Source organism: Mytilus galloprovincialis, chromosome 4 (genome assembly GCF_965363235.1).
Source record: "Mytilus galloprovincialis chromosome 4, xbMytGall1.hap1.1, whole genome shotgun sequence".
NCBI lineage: Eukaryota > Metazoa > Mollusca > Bivalvia > Mytilida > Mytilidae > Mytilus > Mytilus galloprovincialis.
In genome coordinates this window covers 9,315,636-9,335,731 of record NC_134841.1, presented here as the reverse complement: position 1 = coordinate 9,335,731, position 20,096 = coordinate 9,315,636, and the positions used below count along the sequence as shown (strand labels likewise).

Genomic DNA, 20,096 nt, shown 5'->3' with positions numbered 1-20,096 from the left:
AAAACTTGAAAACCGTTGTAGAATGGCTTTGGGAAAAAAATAATTGTACATTTCTTTATTTCTGTGAAAATAATTCAAGTTCTTGGATAATCAAGAAATGTCAAAGTTTTTATTTCACTGCTATTTACAAAAATGTTCAATTTCACATACGACATTTTGGAAGCATGCATTTTGCCAAAATTTTCAAAGCCTGTTTGTGAGATATTTTTTTCTTGACAAATTTGTAATTTACAACATTTTAGAAGCCCAGCGACGATATGGTCCTTCTTACCCATACATTCTTAATTTCGTTGCGGCAATTGAATAATTAGTACAACTATAAAGTGTTTCGCTTTCTAGAATAATCTATATATTATACCGATCAATAAATGTACCAGTACTCATGCATAACGTGTCTTATTAACAAATAACAGAAGATGTCGGTAAGATTTTCGTGAAGATTGTATCGTTATTCACCGGAAGAAAAGCTGTAGTAAAAATACTACTCAATGTACAACAAAGTTGTGATAACATATGAGGGAAAACAAAATAAAGAGTCGAACGACATTCTCGGTTTTTTTTAAAATATAAAGCTTATCATATAAATAGGTGACTTACCTTGTGAATGTATAGTAATTCTTGATTATTTATAATAATTACTTTTACTGCATACTCCGAAGTCGGATTAACGCACTTGTCTTCATATAATTTGTGTATGACTTAGTTGGATTTATGGCCGTTTTATAGGTAAATTAAAACAAATACTCATTTAACAAAAAGAAATTTCGAACTATTAGGTTTTTCACCTGATTTTTGTCTTTTAAATACTGGTTTCGATTGTCACCGGTTACACTTGTGTAGAACAACACGTGTCTTAAGCTTGCGAAAAGATTTATAAGCCTTGTAAATTTGGATTCAGCTTTTATGATTCTCAAGGCTGTAATGATTCGGTTGCAACTTATGGAATGAACAAACTTAACAGACTTATTTCGTAAAATAAAATTTTCAATCCAGGTCATAATAAATTCGATTGTGTCATTCAGACGTTGGGTCATTTATATTAGAATGTAATTAATTGAACTATGCATTATATTGCGAAAATGATCAGTTACACCAATTACCATTACACAGATTTGGAAATGGAATTAATTAAATTACTTTACCGAAGTAATTACTTAAATTACACATGACAAGTTGTCCGAATTGTATTAACCAATATTTTATGTGCATTATATATATTTCTCTATTTTTTTGCAATTTATCTCTTTCTGCACCCATTGTATAAAAAAATAATCAACGTGTAGTTCGTTTGATCTCAGTTTCATTGGTTAAAATCCGATTCTGACGTCGAATTTTCTTGCGTTCTTCTTGATTTCCTACTGTGACGGCATGACAAATGCGACCATGTCTGATGACTTCACAAAAAAAACACGTCTTTTTGCAGCTCAGTCGAAAAAAAGGAATAAGTTTGCGAGCGTATAGTTTGAAATCATTAGAGAAACAGATTCCACAACAAATTTCATGTAATACGATATTCATCCGTTCTCGACAGTTGATTTTCAAATATTGAAAAATGTTTTCTGTCTCGGGTGAAGAAATATCGTATCACACTTGATGCAGTGGTAGAATCTATAAGTATCGATACTTTGAGCATTTTCCAATTGAAGTGTACTTACATAATAGTCACTGGTAATAATCGTGATATATAGACTGCCCATAAGGCAATGGTATTGACTAAGAAAGAGATATTGACTGAGCCATTTTATGTTAATTTAATTGAGGAACAATGTTTTTTTCAAATTTCTGAAAATTAAATTGTTAAAGCAAACTGGAGTTAAAATGTACCTTTTCTTTAGGAAAGAGTTTAAACCATTGAAAGTGATAACTGTAAGTCATTGGCATCATTTATGTGCAGTTTTTCAGTATACAAAAATAGTTTTTTTAATTCTTATTAAACGAATTGCGTTTTTTTCAAAGGGACATCCATCTAAACTGAGAAACCACGCCTCACTGGTAATACACCTATCCACTCTCATGGCAATCATCAGTTAATTGACCAATCACTTGTGGTCAATTTACCACATGTGTAAACATTTGATGGCAGCACATGTTGTCAAACAAAACCTCGGTCAAACATTCTTATCTAAACAGTTAATTTGATAGAATTGTTTTGGAATTTTCGCAATTAAATCATTAATAATATTGTTTTAGGGAAATGAAGGTCAAGTGGTCAATTTTCAACAAAATAAAAGATTATTTCAATGAATGAAACTAATTAATAAATCAATTAAAAAGGAATGGGATGGCAGTGCTTATTGATTTCAAAATATTTTGAAACAAAATTTCGATTGGTTTACAAATTGAATTAGAATTGAAACTGATATTTTTTCATTCATTTAAGAATTTATTATACTATAAAACATCCAAGTTAGAATGTATTATTTCTTATAACTACATTATATATATGATAATGTAAAGATTCAGCAATTAAAGAATTAAATATAAAAATGAAAGTATCTATGTTTGTACTGTCTTCATTCTAACGATTTTGTTATAAGATAGGGGAAACTTGAATAATAATAATAAAAATATATATTTCAATAGATGCTTCATAAGTAAAATAATGTTTAATTTTTATATGACTTGGTCTTCTGTTGGAATATTACTGCTTAAACTTGATTATTATCATATATTTTATATTATAAAAAAAAAGTATTTAGAAGTTTTAATTATATATTTTATTTTCTTAATTTGAAAAAGGTACAATGTGCAAATATTTCTGTTTTAAAAGGATAAGAGTCTATATGAATTTAAAGCCAAAACGAACTTCAATAATCAACTATACATATAAGCAAATAATAAGTAAATTTTTCTTTTGTTCTTTATGTTTTACTTAGAGATAAAAAAAAAGAAAATCGGTTAAATATTTATAGAATTTATACTTATCGAAGAATTCAAATATCGAAAAATATTCAACGAGTGACCGAACAACACATTAATTCACGAATGCGTGTATCGTGTAGTAATTATTTCATTAGTTATTCTTTTTATTACATTGGCAAATGGCTTTTTTTAAAGAAATTAATGTAAAACATGTAAATAACTATATCTTTTTTCTACGCATTCACAATTTGTTTTGATCCGCCATTATCGACGTCTTGACAACACCTGTTGTTGTATGACGTCAGAAAGTGAAATAACCACGTTTATTTCACATGTTAAATTATCGGTTTTTCTTTAACTGGGAAATCAATGTAATTCATTGCAACCAATTTAATAATGTTCAATAAACAAATTGATAAGTACTGGAGCAATGATGCTTGTTTTACAAGTTGACCTACTGCTGTCAGAACACACTTATCGGCATTCATTAGTCATGCTTAATTAAACCTGTAATTTATCATCATAATCATATCATATTCTATGTCTTGTTTTTTTGTGAATGAAAGTAATCTAGTTTAGCTTTAAATTTCAAATCTATGTGTTTCTTTTTATTTAGTTTAAATGGTTAGCATTTCATAAATCTATATCTAAACTCTTGAGGAGTAACCATTTTTATCATATTTTAACACAAAAACATAACATTTTCTTTACTTTGTTATTATCCAATATTCATGAATACCGTCATTTTGTTCATTAGCCTGACCTAAGATGCTGGGCAGCCATGTGTTGCTTAGGGGCGGGCCTATCAGTAGATAGTGGGAATGTGTATAAACATGGAAAGTCTGTTAACTTTTTTTCTGGTAAAGACCACTTAAGATTATAGAAGTCAGGTTGCCCCTTATTATCCAATAAGAGTAGCTAATTCTTAACCGATATGTAATATTTCCTGATAATTTCAGTATTAGTGGACTCGTTGTGATAAAATAATGATCGGATTCGTTCGCAATTGACATGCGTGAATGCAACGCGTATCGATCTAATTTTCCTTTCGTTCGAAAAAAATCGCGCGTGACTTTTTTCGAAGAAACGCATGAGTTTGTTTTTTTGTAAATGAAACACTTGTCATTTTTTAAACTTTCAGTAAAGTAAGATTATTTGAACAGAACAAATACGAAATATCCGATAACCCTAAAGCATTTCGTTTTAAGGAGCATACTATTGGTAGCTTAATGTCCTTAATATTCGCAACGACATAAGGACGTATAACTAACCACAGTCGCCTGAAGATTGCATAATTATAGCAAAAACATGGGTGAAATTAAATATGTTTAGTAGTATTATACAGTATAATGTGAACTAACTAATACCGCTTTTATTTTCATATCGTTTTTAAGAAAAAGGATATCTTTGTAATTCAATTAAATAGTTAAACATGTATATATATATAAGTTACAAATTTGTTTTCTTTTTTAAAAATCTAAATAAATTATATGTTTGTCATAATATCGAAAATAATTTAGTATTATGCTTCATAAATTTGCATTAATCTGCTAATAAGAGAAAATACATGAAATAGTTACGTTGCCCCTAGTATGTTTTACATACATATTAATCAGGCTAATAAAAATTTGCTTTTACAGCTGATATATTGTTTTCAATCAACTGTTTGTGCACACTTTTTGGCAAACATTAGTGTGTGCAAGGATTTAAACATTTATATCTGCATGTGAGTCGAGTCACAAAGTCAAACTCATTTTAGATGAACATTAATGGCAATTTGCTCTAAAGTTGTCATGATGATCTGTTTGTTTCCCATTAAAATATTTGATTGAAACATAATTTACAATTTGTACAAACATAATTTGAAATGATTAACACTAAAACATTACACGTAATTGAAAAGTAATTTAGTATTACTTATACATGCTTTTTACGATTTGATTTAAAGAATGATTAAAAACACATTACATTCAATTACATAGACAATTGTAATGTATTACACTTAATAACCATTACAATTTCCGTTATCCCATCCCTGGTGTCTTTGAAATTGTTAATAAGGGGCAATCTCATATTATGACAGGTTCATTTGTCAAAACAAAAATATTTAAGAGCATATGTTTTCTATCAAGACTAATTTAATATTGAAATGATGCTAACACAGACACTATAGAACCAATTATGTCAACGTTAAGCTGGAGGTCAATACTTCATATAACATGTCTTATTTTAGGTCGTTGAATAACAATTCTATCGGCGACTCACTAAGTAACCAATTCAATGGATTAACCGGACTACATTACTTGTAAGTAAAGATCCAGTTTAAATGTACTACTTACTTAATTTAAATAGATCATAATCTGTTTTTGAAATATTGTTATAGGTGTTATTGTCCATTCAAATTAGTAAACGTAGTGAATATCAAATTAACATAAACTGACCGGCATTTGAATAAAAAACTATCGTGGCATTGTTGTTTATTTTCTTTCATTTCTTGATTATAAACATATCAATATTTCAGATGTATATATTGTACTTTAATTGACATTAAAATTCATCTGATGTTGGAATTTTTTACCATATAAAATACACGACTTCATCAATCAGAATTTAAGTATAAACATAAAAAGTACATAAATGTGTTTTACCAAGCTTAGATATCAGGAATTCTCTACTAAGTGGATCTAATTTATTCTCTAACACATAACATACACCACGAAACAATAATATTCATAAGCCCTCTCTACATGCTCTACAAACTATGCTACTTTCTACATCACCATTAATGATTTGCAACACAATAGTTACAGTTTGAACAACTCAAGTGGACGGAAATGGTTCATTTATTTGAACATGCCGGTCTTTATGATTCGTAAAAAATATCATGTATCGTAACGACTGTCATCTGTTGATTTTTAGTGCGAGCCTAGAAATTATATGCATATTGTTTTTTTTACTTTAGTCGCCACAGAAAACTGTACAAATGACAAAATGAATTGAATATCATTTGTTTGAACAAAAAGGAAGTTACATTGTGTATTAGCTTGAATAAGAAAAATATACATATATATATTGAATTTTCAAGTACAAGATCCTAACAACCACTCTTGAAAACTTGTCTAACAAATTGATTAAACCTTATGATTTCATTTTTGTCAAATATCTGGCACATGTATTTGACATATTTAATTTGTAAACAAAAAATCAAACTCAAAAACGTATCAATATCAAGAACGGCGAGCCTTCATGCTTAAGAAAATAATTCAAAATGTAGGTCAAGATCTATCTCACCTGAAATTTTCAGACCAATCGGACAATTTGTTGTTGGGCTGCTGCCCCTGAATTGGTAATTTTAAGGAAATTTTGCAGATTTTATTATAGATAGAGGTAAACTGTAAATAGAGATAACGTATGGCTAAAAATGTAAAAGACAAACAGACAAACAATAGTACACATGACACAACATAGAAAACGAAAGAATAAACGACACGAACCCCACCAAAAACTAGGTGCTCTGGAAGGGTAAGCAGATCCTGCTCCACATATGGCATCCGTACACATCACCAACAGCAAACCATAATTTTGTCATGAATCCATCTGTGTCCTTTGTTTAATATGCACATAGACCAAGGTGAGTGACACAGGCTCTTTCGAGCCTCAGTTATTTGAAGGATGTATCTCAATTTAGTAGCTCATTGATGATTATTCTCGAAAAGGACTTGATAACCCGTTTGTAAACAGTTTTCTATTGGTTAAGCAAATCTTCAAAATCAGTATTATAAACTGAAAGTTTTAGTAAGTATGAATAAATAAATACTTAGCACTTGACCTCATTATTTACTAGTTTTACAAGAGTTAAATAAAACTCAGAGACGTTACAATAAGCATTGCAATGCTAAGAGGTTTAAAATAAAATAAACGTTCAAAATAGACAAAATGAATTCCAGCATCTATGAAGGAAAATTAAAATTATTGCTAAAATTTGGGCCTTTGCTAATCAGTTCTCAACAAGAGTTTCTTTTGATAAAGAAAGAGTTCCAAAATAATCCCCATTCAAGAAAAGGGCTATCGTTGATGTTCCTATTACACTCTATCGATTTCAATATTTGGATTGGTATCAACTCTTTTTGGAGGGTTACACCCTCTGTATCGATATTGGTTGATGACAAGCCCTATAAGGAAAATGCCATTTATTATTCTACTTATTAATTAGCCTACAAAATTCTAAAGGCAACATGTAATTAACATTTGATAAAGACTACTAGTTTATGTTAATTTGATTTTCTTTCGCCCTATTTATTATAAGCTTTCTCATTTTATTACTATGCAATAATAATTCTTGTAACCACCTGGTCTTTTCCGACAATTAAAAGACACATTGTTCCTAATTATGACGTCATTATGAAAGTCAACTGCATTGATAAAGATTGGCTTATTTCTTTGATCGCTACTCTGGTCAAACAGTTATATAAACGGCAGGGTTACTTTATATTCAAATGCGTCTTAAAGATTCTGATAAACAGAAGAGGTCCCATGTTGATTTTTCATGATATGACTGCATATGGCTTTCCAATTATGATTGTATAGGAAGCCCATATTGTTCCAGCTGGTTATTTAAACAAAGTAGCAAAATGACTATAATGATATCAGTTTTAAAACAAATGCAACACCTAAAGTTTTCGTTCGAAATATGTGGTAAATTGAAGTTCTATAATGACAATTAACATATGATCGTACACAATGTTATCATACATACAGATACATAAATGTTTTCTGTCACTCGTATTTTAATGTAACATGAAGTTTTTATCTTGCTGTGAATTTTTTTATTAGAAAATTTGCATATTGCTTAGATATATGTAATTATGATTAAACAAATTGTTGTTATTTACAGGTATTTAGATGGTAACCAGATTTCTGACTTGTCATTCGTCGTATCTTTATCAAATTCATTATATCTTTTGTAAGTATTTCAAATTATTCATTATTAGAAAAAGAACATAAAATTACGTCATTGATCTTATATTGAATAACTCTGATTGATAATGTCAAAAACAATTTTAACATTCTCTGCATTAACGTCCTTGTCGATCCATGTTTCCGCGGGTACATGTACCAGTGGACTTGCATGTATGTACATTTTTGTCCCAGATGGCGTGACAACAACATGCAACACCAAGGTTTTGAACACATGACTTTTTTCATAAACCACTGAATTCGATTGTTCATATTATTCATGCTGAGGTATTTGATAGCTGACCATACGATATAGTTTTTGTTTCCTCATTGTTGAAGGCCATACGATGGACTTAAATTTCCTACAATAAGCAGTATTTCATTTATGTTACAATGGTATGATTATATATTTCGATTAGGCATATTTATTTCACAAAGACGAGATATTTGAATTTCAGATTCTTCAAAAGCATCATCTCCTATAAATTTAATGTTAGCTTATTATTTTCATCAAGCGGGATAAAAAAAAGCATGGCACAATATGCCTTTTTATAGTTAAAAGAAATTATAAGCAACACATTTTTACGGTAGTTTTGTTTTAAAAGGGTTGAATTTAAACCTTCATGCTTACTGGCAAATTATTACTGTTAGATATATATCACCTGAAGGAAGGACGCTACCTAAAGAGGAATTTATTCATAACTTACATTGACATTGCGTAAAAGAACATCATCATGTTGGTTACTAAAAAATCTCTCCCTTAACATACGCGTTACTTTTAAGTAATATATCGTCGCTGGGCTTCAAAAATGTCGTATATGACTTTTTTGGCTAAAAATACTTTTTGACACTAATGGTCTGAGCTGGAGGAAATCTTTGGAATTACAAAATAGCATACATTAGACCAATCAAAATGTGTGAAGTAAGACATATTACAAAATTGCCAATGTCAGTTGTTCGTAAAGTTTGCTTCCAAAATGTTGTATGAAAACTTGAAAACCGTTGTAGAATGGCTTTGGGAAAAAAATAATTGTACATTTCTTTATTTCTGTGAAAATAATTCAAGTTCTTGGATAATCAAGAAATGTCAAAGTTTTTATTTCACTGCTATTTACAAAAATGTTCAATTTCACATACGACATTTTGGAAGCATGCATTTTGCCAAAATTTTCAAAGCCTGTTTGTGAGATATTTTTTTCTTGACAAATTTGTAATTTACAACATTTTAGAAGCCCAGCGACGATATGGTCCTTCTTACCCATACATTCTTAATTTCGTTGCGGCAATTGAATAATTAGTACAACTATAAAGTGTTTCGCTTTCTAGAATAATCTATATATTATACCGATCAATAAATGTACCAGTACTCATGCATAACGTGTCTTATTAACAAATAACAGAAGATGTCGGTAAGATTTTCGTGAAGATTGTATCGTTATTCACCGGAAGAAAAGCTGTAGTAAAAATACTATTCAATGTACAACAAAGTTGTGATAACACATGAGGGAAAACAAAATAAAGAGTCGAACGACATTCTCGGTTTTTTTTTAAAATATAAAGCTTATCATATAAATAGGTGACTTACCTTGTGAATGTATAGTAATTCTTGATTATTTATAATAATTACTTTTACTGCATACTCCGAAGTCGGATTAACGCACTTGTCTTCATATAATTTGTGTATGACTTAGTTGGATTTATGGCCGTTTTATAGGTAAATTAAAACAAATACTCATTTAACAAAAAGAAATTTCGAACTATTAGGTTTTTCACCTGATTTTTGTCTTTTAAATACTGGTATTCGATTGTCACCGGTTACACTTGTGTAGAACAACACGTGTCTTAAGCTTGCGAAAAGATTTATAAGCCTTGTAAATTTGGATTCAGCTTTTATGATTCTCAAGGCTGTAATGATTCGGTTGCAACTTATGGAATGAACAAACTTAACAGACTTATTTCGTAAAATAAAATTTTCAATCCAGGTCATAATAAATTCGATTGTGTCATTTAGACGTTGGGTCATTTATATTAGAATGTAATTAATTGAACTATGCATTATATTGCGAAAATGATCAGTTACACCAATTACCATTACACAGATTTGGAAATGGAATTAATTAAATTACTTTACCGAAGTAATTACTTAAATTACACATGACAAGTTGTCCGAATTGTATTAACCAATATTTTATGTGCATTATATATATTTCTCTATTTTTTTGCAATTTATCTCTTTCTGCACCCATTGTATAAAAAAATAATCAACGTGTAGTTCGTTTGATCTCAGTTTCATTGGTCAAAATCCGATTCTGACGTCGAATTTTCTTGCGTTCTTCTTGATTTCCTACTGTGACGGCATGACAAATGCGACCATGTCTGATGACTTCACAAAAAAAACACGTCTTTTTGCAGCTCAGTCGAAAAAAAGGAATAAGTTTGCGAGCGTATAGTTTGAAATCATTAGAGAAACAGATTCCACAACAAATTTCATGTAATACGATATTCATCCGTTCTCGACAGTTGATTTTCAAATATTGAAAAATGTTTTCTGTCTCGGGTGAAGAAATATCGTATCACACTTGATGCAGTGGTAGAATCTATAAGTATCGATACTTTGAGCATTTTCCAATTGAAGTGTACTTACATAATAGTCACTGGTAATAATCGTGATATATAGACTGCCCATAAGGCAATGGTATTGACTAAGAAAGGGATATTGACTGAGCCATTTTATGTTAATTTAATTGAGGAACAATGTTTTTTTCAAATTTCTGAAAATTAAATTGTTAAAGCAAACTGGAGTTATAATGTACCTTTTCTTTAGGAAAGAGTTTAAACCATTGAAAGTGATAACTGTAAGTCATTGGCATCATTTTCAATATACAAATACAAAAATAGTTTTTTTAATTCTTATTAAACGAATTGCGTTTTTTTCAAAGGGACATCCATCTAAACTGAAAAACCACGCCTCACTGGTAATACACCTATCCACTCTCATGGCAATCATCAGTTAATTGACCAATCACTTGTGGTCAATTTACCACATGTGTAAACATTTGATGGCAGCACATGTTGTCAGACAAAACCTCGGTCAAACATTCTTATCTAAACAGTTAATTTGATAGAATTGTTTTGGAATTTTCGCAATTAAATCATTAATAATATTGTTTTAGGGAAAGGAAGGTCAAGTGGTCAATTTTCAACAAAATAAAAGATTATTTCAATGAATGAAACTAATTAATAAATCAATTAAAAAGGAATGGGATGGCAGTGCTTATTGATTTCAAAATATTTTGAAACAAAATTTCGATTGGTTTACAAATTGAATTAGAATTGAAACTGATATGTTTTCATTCATTTAAGAATTTATTATACTATAAAACATCCAAGTTAGAATGTATTATTTCTTATAACTACATTATATATATGATAATGTAAAGATTCAGCAATTAAAGAATTAAATATAAAAATGAAAGTATCTATGTTTGTACTGTCTTCATTCTAACGATTTTGTTATAAGATAGGGGAAACTTGAATAATAATAATAAAAATATATATTTCAATAGATGCTTCATAAGTAAAATAATGTTTAATTTTTATATAACTTGGTCTTCTGTTGGAATATTACTGCTTAAACTTGATTATTATCATATATTTTATATTATAAAAAAAAGTATTTAGAAGTTTTAATTATATATTTTATTTTCTTAATTTGAAAAAGGTACAATGTGCAAATATTTCTGTTTTAAAAGGATAAGAGTCTATATGAATTTAAAGCCAAAACGAACTTCAATAATCAACTATACATATAAGCAAATAATAAGTAAATTTTTCTTTTGTTCTTTATGTTTTACTTAGAGATAAAAAAAAGAAAATCGGTTAAATATTTATAGAATTTATACTTATCGAAGAATTCAAATATCGAAAAATATTCAACGAGTGACCGAACAACACATTAATTCACGAATGCGTGTATCGTGTAGTAATTCTTTCATTAGTTATTCTTTTTATTACATTGGCAAATGGCTTTTTTTTAAAGAAATTAATGTAAAACATGTAAATAACTATATCTTTTTTCTACGCATTCACAATTTGTTTTGATCCGCCATTATCGACGTCTTGACAACACCTGTTGTTGTATGACGTCAGAAAGTGAAATAACCACGTTTATTTCACATGTTAAATTATCGGTTTTTCTTTAACTGGGAAATCAATGTAATTCATTGCAACCAATTTAATAATGTTCAATAAACAAATTGATAAGTACTGGAGCAATGATGCTTGTTTTACAAGTTGACCTACTGCTGTTAGAACACACTTATCGGCATTCATTAGTCATGCTTAATTAAACCTGTAATTTATCATCATAATCATATCATATTCTATGTCTTGTTTTTTTGTGAATGAAAGTAATCTAGTATAGCTTTAAATTTCAAATCTATGTGTTTCTTTTTATTTAGTTTAAATGGTTAGTATTTCATAAATCTATATCTAAACTCTTGAGGAGTAACCATTTTTATCATATTTTAACACAAAAACATAACATTTTCTTTACTTTGTTATTATCCAATATTCATGAATACCGTCATTTTGTTCATTAGCCTGACCTAAGATGCTGGGCAGCCATGTGTTGCTTAGGGGCGGGCCTATCAGTAGATAGTGGGAATGTGTATAAACATGGAAAGTCTGTTAACTTTTTTTCTGGTAAAGACCACTTAAGATTATAGAAGTCAGGTTGCCCCTTATTATCCAATAAGAGTAGCTAATTCTTAACCGATATGTAATATTTCCTGATAATTTCAGTATTAGTGGACTCGTTGTGATAAAATAATGATCGGATTCGTTCGCAATTGACATGCGTGAATGCAACGCGTATCGATCTAATTTTCCTTTCGTTCGAAAAAAAATCGCGCGTGACTTTTTTCGAAGAAACGCATGAGTTTGTTTTTTTTGTAAATGAAACACTTGTCATTTTTTAAACTTTCAGTAAAGTAAGATTATTTGAACAGAACAAATACGAAATATCCGATAACCCTAAAGCATTTCGTTTAAAGGAGCATACTATTGGTAGCTTAATGTCCTTAATATTCGCAACGACATAAGGACGTATAACTAACCACAGTCGCCTAAAGATTGCATAATTATAGCAAAAACATGAGTGAAATTAAATATGTTTAGTAGTATTATACAGTATAATGTGAACTAACTAATACCGCTTTTATTTTCATATCGTTTTTAAGAAAAAGGATATCTTTGTAATTCAATTAAATAGTTAAACATGTATATATATAAGTTACAAATTTGTTTTCTTTTTTAAAAATCTAAATAAATTATATGTTTGTCATAATATCGAAAATAATTTAGTATTATGCTTCATAAATTTGCATTAATCTGCTAATAAGAGAAAATACATGAAATAGTTACGTTGCCCCTAGTATGTTTTACATACATATTAATCAGGCTAATAAAAATTTGCTTTTACAGCTGATATATTGTTTTCAATCAACTGTTTGTGCACACTTTTTGGCAAACATTAGTGTGTGCAAGGATTTAAACATTTATATCTGCATGTGAGTCGAGTCACAAAGTCAAACTTATTTTAGATGAACATTAATGGCAATTTGCTCTAAAGTTGTCATGATGATCTGTTGGTTTCTCATTAAAATATTTGATTGAAACATAATTTACAATTTGTACAAACATAATTTGAAATGATTAACACTAAAACATTACACGTAATTGAAAAGTAATTTAGTATTACTTATACATGCTTTTTACGATTTGATTTAAAGAATGATTAAAAACACATTACATTCAATTACATAGACAATTGTAATGTATTACACTTAATAACCATTACAATTTCCGTTATCCCATCCCTGGTGTCTTTGAAATTGTTAATAAGGGGCAATCTCATATTATGACAGGTTCATTTGTCAAAACAAAAATATTTAAGAGCATATGTTTTCTATCAAGACTAATTTAATATTGAAATGATGCTAACACAGACACTATAGAACCAATTATGTCAACGTTAAGCTGGAGGTCAATACTTCATATAACATGTCTTATTTTAGGTCGTTGAATAACAATTCTATCGGCGACTCACTAAGTAACCAATTCAATGGATTAATCGGACTACATGACTTGTAAGTAAAGATCCAGTTTAAATGTACTACTTACTTAATTTAAATAGATCATAATCTGTTTTTGAAATATTGTTATAGGTGTTATTGTCCATTCAAATTAGTAAACGTAGTGAATATCAAATTAACATAAACTGACCGGCATTTGAATAAAAAACTATCGTGGCATTGTTGTTTATTTTCTTTCATTTCTTGATTATAAACATATCAATATTTCAGATGTATATATTGTACTTTAATTGACATTAAAATTCATCTGATGTTGGAATTTTTTACCATATAAAATACACGACTTCATCAATCAGAATTTAAGTATAAACATAAAAAGTACATAAATGTGTTTTACCAAGCTTAGATATCAGGAATTCTCTACTAAGTGGATCTAATTTATTCTCTAACACATAACATACACCACGAAACAATAATATTCATTAGCCCTCTCTACATGCTCTACAAACTATGCTACTTTCTACACCACCATTAATGATTTGCAACACAATAGTTACAGTTTGAACAACTCAAGTGGACGGAAATGGTTCATTTATTTGAACATGCCGGTCTTTATGATTCGTAAAAAATATCATGTATCGTAACGACTGTCATCTGTTGATTTTTAGTGCGAGCCTAGAAATTATATGCATATTGTTTTTTTTTTACATAAGTCGCCACAGAAAACTGTACAAATGACAAAATGAATTGAATATCATTTGTTTGAACAAAAAGGAAGTTACATTGTGTATTAGCTTGAATAAGAAAAATATACATATATATATTGAATTTTCAAGTACAAGATCCTAACAACCACTCTTGAAAACTTGTCTAACAAATTGATTAAACCTTATGATTTCATTTTTGTCAAATATCTGGCACATGTATTTGACATATTTAATTTGTAAACAAAAAATCAAACTCAAAAACGTATCAATATCAAGAACGGCGAGCCTTCATGCTTAAGAAAACAATTCACGATTATTAAAGATTAGAAAATAAGCTACAATCTTAGTTCAAGTTTAATTCAAAGCAAAGCGGTCCTAGTAGACATACGTTTAATTTTAATCTTAATCAGAATAATTGTAATGAATCATATGTGTCACATTTGATGTGTTGAGATCACATTGTCAACTACATGTATGTTTAAACCAAAACAATATAGTTTCAGTCAGGCAAAACGCAGTCGATTATCCAGGTTGCATTTTAGTGTTCATTTTAAGTGATTTTCTCTGCATGAGAAATATTGACTACTGAACAAATTACCCATGTTATTTTTTTTGAGTGAACATGTGTTGAGAAATGTATATGTTATTCTTAAGATAAGAACAATAATACAAACGCATTAAAGATAGAACACTCATAATTTAATATGACGGAAGTGGCGAAAATACAAGTTAAATTATTGAAGCAATAGATATATGCATTACAAGAGTAACTTTTTATGGTATCATCTTACATAAAAACGGGGAAATGCTGCTTACTTAGAACATCGGAGTATAATTCAAAAGTAAACCATTTTGGTTTTTATTTTCGTAATATATTCTGAATTTTGTAAATGTTTTATTTGTCATTTATAGGTATTTAGATGGTAATATGATTGCTGATCTGTCATTTACGGAGTCTCTCCCGTCTGTCTTGTATACTTTGTAAGTATATTATTCGACATAATGTACATTTTATATACTTGACTTTAACATGTATACTAATCGCCGCGATAAAGCCTTTTTGCATCAATCGATCAATCCCGAAAATAACTTTTAGATGAAAAACCTTGTGTGTCTCGAATTTATCTCACTGCAAAAAAAAAGCTTTCTGGAATTAAATTCTACGCGAGAAGCCATTGCAATCTAATTGAAGAACAGGTGAAATTCATAATATACTAGAGAAATGTGTAATCCGAGGAATTGACAAAAACATATATACTTATTCTCTTTTGTTTGGGAACAGAAATCTCACTACTTCGGTCAGATATAAAGAAATACACATAACGGTATAATAGAGGTTTCCAGATTTGCTTCCGTACCAACCGTAGTACGAAGTGGGAGCCTTTATTTAACTTTTGAAAATTATTGATGCATACACTTTATATCAACACATGTTTTAGGAATCATATGCAGAACTGTTTTGAGAACTTTTAGCTGTAATTTGGAACTAATTTCATGTTGTTTCTTCTTGTATTCGTAGGAAACAATAGTGTGTGCACTCGATTATGCTTTCAAGCAACCGTTGCAAGTAACCGTTAGTACGAAAGGTTTATAGTCAAGAGTTATTTCCCCGTGAAACTACATAGATACAAAGAAGCTAAATTACAAAACAAATTTAAAACTTTAAAAATTTTGTTTGTAATAACTTTATGTATCATTGTATAATGTTAAAGTTTTGTATTTATTTTGGAAGTTTTTAGAAAACATGATCAAATAAAATGAATTTGAACAAAATAAATTGACCTTAATAACAAAAGAAAAATGACAAAACTAATATAAAACCAAATCGTTGTTTAGACTGTACGCGTGAGGTCTAACACAAGATAAAAAAAAAGTCTAGGGAGACATTCTTTATAAAAATTAATACTCTGTTACAAAAAACCGAAGGTGTCAAAACGTTTGATGGTGAATTGTTGATATAGTGTCGAGACATCTTTAAGACAGTCAAGAAAGTGTCGAGATATATTCAGACATTACAACGAATGTTACGAATCTTTCAAGACTAATCGAGACAAATTTAAGACAATCAAGATTTGGTCAAGACTGATCAAGACTATTATCTGATGATACAGAAAGGGTCGAGCAATTTTTATTCAATTTAGAATACTGTCAAGACACTTGTCAAGGTAAATCAAGAAACTTATTAGACAAATTCATACTATGTTAAGAATGTTTTGAAATAGTTCAGACAAAAAAAAATATCGAGTTAAAAATTCATGCAAATTCAGACACAAAATTGTCTTTTCAGACTTTTTGACACTTGTAGTGTTATATCTCATAATTAAACAATAAATAATTGATTACAGAACATCTAGATAAATATATACATATAATTAAGATGTATTCCCATTCTCCTTTCAGATCATTAAACCGTAATGCCCTTACAGAATTGGAAAATGGAATACTAGACAGATTAAATAATCTTTATACACTGTAAGTAAACAAATTGATGTGAAATACTTTAAATGCTTGAAACAAACGACTGTAAGTTTAGATCTTGTGCCTACAGTAAATAATATATAAGATGTCCTTATTGAATTTATAGCAACAGGTTTATGACTGCAGTTGTGTAAACGCAAATCTACATTTTTTACTCAGAGATTAAATGTAATCTTGTTTGAGGTAGCGTACTTGCCTCTATGGTGAGGACTTGTACGTTCGATTCCTTGGCTCCAGTTGATTTTAACTTAATGATAATTCCTATTTATCTTATGGATCAGTAGCATGGGTATCAGAATCCAAACCAAATTTCGAAATATAAGACTAAAGTAAATTAGAAAAAAACTCCATATTAAAAAACATACTTGGGGTTCATCAATCTAGCATATTGTCACTCAAAATTACACGCCATCCCTTGTCATAGTTCAATACGAGATTTTTCCGGATTTAATAACCGAGCCCATAGTATACAGGACTTTCAAACATACATTTATACGATATTGGCCTATTTAAAATTCGTATATTATCTGTCTATCAGACCTTGTTTAAAACAAAAAAAAATCATCCTGAAGTTCATCATGTTGACTTTAATTTTATTTCGTTGTAAACGTTAATAGTATAAATGGTGTCCTTAACCAAGAAGAACTATTCCCGACTAAAATTTGTAAATTTGCATTCAGACAAAATAATTTGAATCAAAATATGAAAGTTCTCTTTTCACTGTAAATAAAGAATAACGACATTAAATATTATGATCATGTTGATTTTTTATGTGCGACCTCTAGTGAATTCCCTTGTATTCTTAAAATTACAGATTTGCCAATGCTTACTGTAATATGTATATTTATTAATGTTTCAGGTTGTTTGCTCTATTTAACATCTAATTATTTTGTGGCTTTTTATACCTTAATATACAATATGAAGTTTTCTCATTTTTAAAACCGAACGGTGCCCTTTATATTAGTTGGGTATTTTTAGTTTATGATTGAAAGTTGTCATATTTGAATTGAAAACACGTCATTTTTTTACATGACAAGCTTCATATAAGATTAAATTTTCTATTCAGTGTTCATTGTTCTAACAGAATAAAAGTTTTTGTAGATTTTTGAAACCCCGTACATGTATGACACACTTCTGCGGTGGATCTGAATTTAAAATGGTATCAACCGGGATGGAATATTTAGTCACAGATGCCATGGATTTGTTCCTTATTTGATTTCCATGATTGTGACCCAAAGCCCCTGATCATTGATGTGTACATGAGCACCATGAAGAGTGCTACCATGCACACATGTTATTTCCCCCTGTAGTTGTAGAAGAGGTGTTTTACTTACACTTTAGTTTTCTATTTGTATTCAAAAAGATTGTAGATTTTCTTTTTGTCATTCTTCATTGTGGTCATGTTACTTTTCTTTGGTTTTTTTTCGAAATGTGTCCTCTTTGAAGTTTTCTGACTTTGTTTAATTCTTTCATATTAAACACTTATTTGGTGTATGTAATAATTGTGTAATTGTTTTTTTGTAGACGTCTTCAAAATAATATGATTTCAAATATTGGAAACGAAGTCTTTAGAAATAATATCAATCTATATACAATGTGAGTACAATCTAGACATGTATATTTAGAATAAAGAAGTAGTGGTATGTTTGCCTATAAGACAAACCTCCATCCAAGTCGTAATTGGACAAATGTAAAACAATGTAGGTTAAAGTCAAGCTTTCAACACGGAACCTTGGCTAACACCGAACAGCAAGATATAACGGACCCCAAACGACTATTGCAAAACAATTCAAACAGCAAAACTAACGGTCTAATATATATAAAAAAAAAACGACAAACAAATACAGCAGGTTTACACGTTTTAACAGGCGCTAACCTACAACCATACAAGAAAGTTTTGCTAGCTATAAAACCATGTGAAACCTGTTTCACTAGTAACATACTTGTATCAAGTTAAAGAAATTATACGTTATCATTTTATATTCGTTTCGTTGGATAATAAAGTCGAATATTTGTTGATTATTCGAGGTTTAAGAACTATTCGTATAAAATTTCGATTTCGGTATTTTTGTTAAAACTTTTTATTTTATTCTCAAAATAAAATATACTAGTAAATAATATAAACTTTCTACCAACTAATTTATTGATAACGTTGTATGAGTCAACTATGATAATTTTTGTATTTTTGTCTTTCATTTTTGCCCATATGCTTTGTTTGTATATAAAAAAAGAAGACGTGGTAGATTGCCGATGAGAAAAGTGTGCCAGATAAGACCACATGACACAACCGTATAGTCAGCTGTAAAGGGTTATTTGGATAATCTGTTTGTCTATTTTGGTTATATATTCAGCTTGAGTGTTAGGGTTTAAAAAATTCAAATTCGCGTTTTGAATGCACTAAATTTTTCAAGTTTTATTTTCATCAAACGTTTTGCTAAATAGATCCGGATCGAAGAATATAGTTTTATTTACAATAGACAATTGGTTTTCGATATGTATGTCTTTGATGGTCTTGAAGTATAGATTCTAGGTACTGACGTTGTTAATCATCTTAATTAGTGTTCTGTCATTTGTTTTTTAGCTGTTCATATATTTAGAGTTGTATCTGGTGTTTGCTGTTCCAGTATGCATTTTAACTGCAAACTCCTTGTCTCCCCAATTACTTTGGTTTGATTATCTTGATAAATGCGTGCGATTTTTCTTAGTTGTCCCAGTATTTGTAATGTTACAGTTCAATGTAGTTTTAAATTGTTTATGGTTTACTGAAAATGAGCCATAATACTATATCAATTCTTTAACAGTCTTAATATAAATATCTGACGCTTCAAACTAGATTAGTCAATATGATATATTATATTTTCATATTTTGTATTTTATTTAGACTTTTTTATATTTTTCAAGTGACCTTAGCGATAATAGAATATCACATATTTCGTGGAATACCTTTAGCAGTAATATGAACTTGAACAGTGTGTGAGTATATCTTACAAGATAATTT

General features: G+C 29.3%; 1 protein-coding gene across 7 annotated transcripts in view; it reads left to right on the top strand.

Moving 5' to 3' along the window:
• LOC143071309 (uncharacterized) overlaps nt 1–20,096 on the top strand; it is a 98,331-nt gene that overhangs the window by 71,675 nt on the left and 6,560 nt on the right. For 6 of the 7 annotated variants that reach the window (XR_012976860.1, XR_012976858.1, XR_012976859.1 and 3 more), the window contains 7 exons: nt 5,096–5,167; nt 7,757–7,825; nt 13,896–13,967; nt 15,533–15,601; nt 17,021–17,092; nt 18,623–18,694; nt 20,000–20,071. Coding sequence is in view for 4 of the 7 variants with exons in the window: in XM_076245543.1 (XP_076101658.1) it covers nt 5,096–5,167; nt 7,757–7,825; nt 13,896–13,967; nt 15,533–15,601; nt 17,021–17,092; nt 18,623–18,694; nt 20,000–20,071 (498 nt within the window). In the remaining 3 variants the exon portion in view is untranslated. The remainder of the gene's footprint in view (nt 1–5,095; nt 5,168–7,756; nt 7,826–13,895; nt 13,968–15,532; nt 15,602–17,020; nt 17,093–18,622; nt 18,695–19,999; nt 20,072–20,096) is intronic. The other variant, XM_076245544.1, reaches the window with a different exon arrangement.